Source organism: Nestor notabilis, unplaced genomic scaffold, assembly GCF_000696875.1.
Source record: "Nestor notabilis isolate BGI_N333 unplaced genomic scaffold, ASM69687v1 scaffold11914, whole genome shotgun sequence".
Lineage (NCBI taxonomy): Eukaryota > Metazoa > Chordata > Aves > Psittaciformes > Psittacidae > Nestor > Nestor notabilis.
In genome coordinates, this window is record NW_009925254.1 from 36,781 (window position 1) to 43,331 (window position 6,551).

At 40.3% G+C, this 6,551-nt stretch overlaps 1 protein-coding gene across 1 annotated transcript in view; it reads right to left on the reverse strand.

Moving 5' to 3' along the window:
• Nucleotides 1-1,107: 1,107 nt before the first annotated feature.
• The window catches only part of F10 (coagulation factor X), a gene marked incomplete at its 5' end in the record, with an annotated part of 7,644 nt that continues 2,200 nt past the window's right edge, over nt 1,108-6,551 (reverse strand). Inside the window, 5 exons of the mRNA XM_010012978.1 lie at nt 1,108-1,655; nt 2,530-2,647; nt 3,153-3,403; nt 4,195-4,335; nt 5,275-5,388. Coding sequence (XP_010011280.1) covers nt 1,108-1,655; nt 2,530-2,647; nt 3,153-3,403; nt 4,195-4,335; nt 5,275-5,388 — 1,172 coding nt within the window. The remainder of the gene's footprint in view (nt 1,656-2,529; nt 2,648-3,152; nt 3,404-4,194; nt 4,336-5,274; nt 5,389-6,551) is intronic.

The window sequence follows — 6,551 nt, forward strand, 5'->3', positions numbered from 1 at the left end:
AAACCCCGTATCCGAGTGCAGAGCTTCTGCCTGGAGTGCTACTGCACAGGTAAGATCCACAGTACCTTAACTATGTATGGGAAATCATCGGCTGAGTTTGCCTCTTTCTAAGAAAATCAGTATCTTGGCTTCTAACTTGCCATTTATGAATCTCTAGGCCCCCTTCCATTTTCTACCTCCTCATCAGCCTTGTCAGACGTATTTGATTAGGGGCATTCACTCTTTTTTCACTTGCATGTGAGATTTTTTCTTCATACATTTGTAAGCTGGCTGGAGGGAATAAAAATTTAAAAAATAACAAAAAAAAAGAAAGAATTCTTTATTTCAAACGCTGGTGTACATCAATATTGCACCTTTCAGAAACACCTAGAACACAGGCAAGGAGCTTTCTGATCCTCAGCCACACACAATCCAGAAAACAGTGATCATGCATGTATTTTCTTTTCTGATGAGTAGAACAGAAGTGTTCAAATTAAAGTGAAGTACAATCCATATAAAGCACACCCACACCCCCCACAACCCCCCTCTTTTAATTAGCTGCTGTGACCTAAGCAGGCAATTTTGTGGAACATGTGGTTATTTAGCATCACCTGTTGAATACTTACTTGTGTTTCAGCTTTTACCAAGCAAGCTTCCCTGCTCCCTTAATCTTCTAAATACATCCAGAGGTAGAAGCTAAACAGCTCTAGTAATAACAAACTCCCTGCGGAGCCAGCTGGCTGCAATATGAGGATTAACTGAGGTCCCATCCTTCCCACTTTCATCATGATTAGTGGAGGTTTATAATATGTTCAGAAGCCCATGGTGGAAGCACTTGGGTGAACATGCAGGAACCAAAATGGCAATATAAATATAACAAAAGAACCCACTGAACAGCCATTTTGTTTGGGGAAAGCCCCCGCTGTACAAACAACACCAGCAATCTGCACGTACCTGCTTTAAAGCAGGAATAAACCAACCAACCAACCAACCAAAAAAAGCAGCACCATAATTTTAAGGAATCAGCTCTCAAAACAAGTTTAGTAGATGTGGCTAAAAGATACAAATAGAGTTTCCATTACAGGAAGTGCACCTTGTTAGCTAACAGAAGGATCAAGAGCTACACCACTACAAATTTTGTCTCATGACTACTTTTACCCAGCGTAAGAACCTGGACAGTTTGGTATAGACACCATATTTGCCTTTCTTCGCACATCCTTCTCCCCAACTAACAATTCCAGTAACAAAGTAAGTATCCTTATATCTGGTTACATGGGGACCTCCACTGTCTCCTTGACAAGCATCTTTTTGCTCTGTTTCATAACCAGCACAGAACATGTTTTCTGTTATCGCAAAGTTAGTGGATTGCTTGCAAGTGTTCCTATCAACATAGGGAACTTCGAGCACTTTAAGTTTTTTGGATAGCCGTCCACCTTCAAATTCACGCCCAAAGCCACTGACCATCCCAGATTTCTGGCTCATCAGAACTTCATTAGCAAAGTCTGCTTCTGGGAGGCATGCTGCTATAATGTACTCGGAAAACATTATAGGTTCCTTCAGCTTTATTAAGGCTATGTCATTGTCGTAAGTCTCGACAACGTATTTAGAGTGAACAAATATTTTGTCCACAGTATGCATCGTTTCAGACTGTTCTTTCTTTTCTCTGTCCACTTCACCTGTACAAGATTAATAAAAGGGTCATTAATACATGGATAGCACAAGAAATGAAGAAGCTTGATAAAGGAAGAGAGTAGTACACCCATTCCTAACACTCTGCCTAAGCCTTCATACCATACAAGTAAACTGTAAAAATGTACTGCAATACTTATTAGCAGCATCTGGATCAGTATCAGTCCCGAGCTTCTGTCTATGGAAATTTTTGTACCAGTTTACATATATACATATTATAACACATATTATACTGTACACATATTATGAAGGCATAAAGGGATTCAGCTTAACGAATGCAACTTCGGATGGAAGCTCTTAGAGGAGCTTGAGCCTGGCTCATTTCAAAGAAGAGAAACTGGTGTGGGTCAGGACTAAGCCAGTGCAAAGATAAAGTTATGTTGATCTGGTATCATGCCTCAAAAGTGAAGCAGTCATAATTTGAGTTTGTTTCTTCTTCCTCTATTCAATGTGTCACAGTTTTGCTGAGCCTTCCTGCACAAACTTATCTGTATTCTTCAGATGTGCCAGGAATGATCAGCTTTCTGAGGAAGCACTAACTCTCATGAACACAATGCTAGCTGACACTTCTAGAACATTCATTCTTAATCACTTCCAACAGTCGGCAAGAAAGAAAGGGAGGCACCATTTCACCTAAGAAAGGGAGGCACCATTTCACCTTCCACATCAGCTGCCCCTGTTGTTACAAAGCAGGATTCCCACTATAACAAGAAATTCCAAAAAAGCAAAACAACAGCAAAAAAGTAACAAACCCTAATAAAGTAATACGAGTACATCTCGCATGAGATTTAGAACACGGAGGATAAGCATGCAACACATACTCAAACATCACAGGAGTAAAATAAATAAATAACCACTTACCAACAACAACTTTGATTTCTTTAGATTGGTTCATGCAATGAGCTGCAGTAAGTATAAAATTTTCATTCAAAATAGTTCCACCGCAAAACTCTTCCCCTTCCTCATTTAACAGAACAGCCTGTAAGTGCAGAATTAAGAAGAGCAATTTAATGTCAATGAGCCATAAAAACAGGTTACTGATTTCTCTGCACACTACATATATGCTTATTACTGCAGCATGTACTACCCTGCAGGTCTCTCCTAATACTGCATTCACACATCCATATGCTACAGTCTTGACTGTCTTCATGTAAAGCAGACGTTTGGCTGCCATATCACCTCATTCACAGTGCTTAGTAATGTCTCTTAGGAGCAAGGCATTGACTGAAAGCCGTCTCTGGGCTTTCTCTACGTTAAGCAGCACCATCTAAAATTGCACAAAGCCTTTCATTTTGACATTTCAAGGCTGCAGTTTGCAGAACAGCACACTGAAGGGCCTAAATTCATGCAATTCTGCTACCTCGAGCTACAAATGGCATCCTATATGGGTAACAGTCAGCCAGCAAACAGGTTAAATCAACAATGGCACACTTTCCCCCAGAAACATGTTCTGCTTACATGCAGAGCACAAACACCACATTTACCTGCCATGGACATTCACCAAGCAGACACTCATCACCACCTACTATCCTGGTATTGACATATTGAGTATTGCTATTTGTTTCACTGTCAGGACGGAGGGTTGGGCTTTCTGTGGTAATAACAATGTCCTCTTCCAAATTTGTTTCATATGTGGGAGCCACATCTGGATCACCCGTTACATTGCTGTTATCAGTGAGTAAAATAACCGACCTTTTTTTTCTTTTCACAAAAACTTTTCCACAAGGATATTTTACTGTAAAGACAAGAATGTTAAAATTAGAAATGGACAGAAACACCAGCACAAGAGGAAAATCCTTGACAACAGCATCTCACAATAAATCAGTTAATGCAGCTGTCCTGTTTTCAAAACACTAGCAAAACCTTGGCAGATGCAACAAAGGAGGAAGACCAGATGGTTTGAAATATGAAAGAATAAGTATTTGAAACTTAAAACTTGATCTTCAATTGTTTACATTGCTATATTCATGTATTTGCTCTTACTGAAACAATCAATTAAGAGACTGAGTGGGGCGTTTTATTTTAGGAACAATATGGCTCCTGACAGCAATTTCTTATTAGTTATAAAGGATAAAAACCCCAGCATCATGAGTATATAGTTGACTTATGCCCCCCCAGGTTTGTTGAAATACATCAAAAATGTACAAATAACATTAATCATAATTACTTGATGTCATCAGTTACTATCTATGTTAACTGAAATCTAAAGAAGAAAAGATTTTGCAAGCTGTTATTTATATGGCATGTAAGTGTTTAAGTAAATGAGATATAACTGTAATCACTTTTCTCCTCTGTCAACAGCAGAGTTTACTCAGGTAATTCTGTAAGGCATCTTGCAAAGGGTTCCAAATCAGCTAGATTTTTATAAGTCTGTTGCATCACCTCACAACCAGAAGTCTTTGGATTTACAAATCAGTTGGCCTCAGTGTTAGATCTATGTAATGTAGAATGCTGATGGTTCAAAAGACATTCTTTAACTGTGAAACAAGCCTCACCACCATTGCTCTTTATATCATGACTTCATACCTTTCGAAACACAGCGTTTGCCATCCTCTGCTAGAGCATACCCTTTTGCACAGGAACACAAAACATCCTTCTGTACACTGCTTTTGATGCTGCAGAACTGCTCACAGTCACCATTGTTTATTTTGCAGTACTTTGGTATGACTATAAAAGAGACATTTGGAAAAAAAACTGTAAATAAACACTGACTTCTCAGAAGATCTCAAAGTTCACCAAATTAAACCACACTCTTTAAACAGGACCTGTATCTCCACCTGTAAAACATTTGAAGCACATCTTACTAATAATGTGAGTGGGTAACAGTAGCTTATGCCTTACAAAGCAGTCACATCTGCCACATGAAATATACTTGGCAAGTCCAAGTGAGCCCAGTGGCCATGTCATGGTGAGCTCAAAAAAGCAAAGACAACCCGACAGTGGAAGAATGAATAAAACACTAACAGAGAAGCCCAGATACTGTTAAATACTCACATGATTCCTCCCTTCTGCCTTACAAAACTGATCTCCTCATCACTCCCTTCAGTCCTGTGTCTGAGCTTTAGTTACACATCTTCCAGTCTTACTTCTGGGCTCCAGTAACATCATCAGGGTAGTAGCTGAATGCCACGGAAGTGAGACTCAGGAAGGATTTATATGCAGAAAATTATTCCTTGCAAGGCTGAAAAAGTCTCTGCACTGTCTACTCAAATCTGCTTTCTTTTGTTCTTACTGCTGTGAGCTGAGTAGGGAGGCTGTACTTCTGAGGTTGTAATAGAGGTTCTTTGACATCAGTTATAAGAATCCCATGCTTCCTAGTTTTATCATCACATTTTGGGGATTCAAGCTCATATGAAGAAGCACTATTATAATTAAGAGGTCTCTCTCTGGAGCAAGCATAAGTTCAGAGCATTCACTAACACTATCCAGCTGTAGAGCCACCAGGGCTTTGTGTTTCTGGTTCTGTCCTCCAACTCACTGTTGACTGCCATCCTATTCTATGCATTTTACCAAGAGGCAAATAATACTGGTTAAGAAAGAGTTAACTCTCTATGTTTCAGCTCCCTTGGAAATTCACTGCCACAGATCTCTATAGCAGAAACCTACCAAATTCACAGTTCTTGCCTTGATAACCATCCAAGCATGAGCAAGTGTAGGAACCAATTCCATCTTTACAATGTCCACCATACTGACAAGGACTTGAGCTGCACTGGTTCCCATCTACAAAAACAAACCAAAAATGAAACTATTGTCAGAGTGTGAGCATTTTGAGTGAACTCTGAAGGGGTGTTAATAAGCAATCTTTCGTCCTTCCTTTTAAACATATGTCCTATGAGTTGCCACATTCCAAATGGAACAAACAGTATAAATGCAATCATTCCAAAGCAGCAATGATTCATATACATATTCTCAGTTTTGCAATCTTTTTTTGGTGGCTACTCTATGACAGCAGGTACACAAGCCTTTTTTTGTAGGAAGATACAGTAATGCATCACAGATAAAGTATGTATCATTTACAGTGAAGATGGTGAAAGCAGACAGGACATTTCTACATTGCAACTACTGTCTAAAGATATTAACCTTTTGGCCTCTTGCATTTCCTGGCAATTTCTGCATCATAATGACAACTCAACTTTTATTTAAAAGTTCATCCCTTGTGCATGTCTTTTGCCTGCAGTGCTGTTCATGGAGACATGTTCCATGTAGCAGCCCTTTCTCCCACCCCCACAAAAGTATCTCACCCCTGCACTGATGTTCACTGCCATCGTCTCTCCCATCTAGTGATGTATTGTAACAAATGTGTTCCCCCCCATCACATGAGGGAACCCTGCTGGGCTCTTCTGCACTGTTTGGTGAGAAAAGCAGAATACCCAGAGAAGTGACACTTACTAATTTGTTGCTTTAGATGACATACTTGCAAATTTCGGTATTTTACCACCTCTTCTGCCCATTTGGAGCAGCTGAAGAACAGCAATGCTCACAGAGAGACAACATACAAGAAGATGCTCATACTAAGCATCCAGCATGCATGGTGGTGCTGGCCTGCCACCTCATCTGCTGCAGCTTTATCTGCCACAGGGAAAATCTGCTGGGCTTTGTGTACTGTCCCCACGCCTGAACACCCCTTCTGTACCTGCACATGGCCAAAACCGACAATACTCAAATGCTGCATCTGTGCAGTCCACCACAGAGGCGTTGAAGACTGATCTCTACCCTCAAGAGCGAAGCTGAGATCGTCATTTACCAAAAGAAAAACAGATTTGAGGCCTGCAGCACAGTTCCTGGTTTCTGCCTCCTCTGCAGTGCCAGAGCAGTCCATTCTGCAGTAGCCTAAGCCAAGAAGCATCCTACTGTTGGAAACCATACTTGTTTAGCTTTTCCCT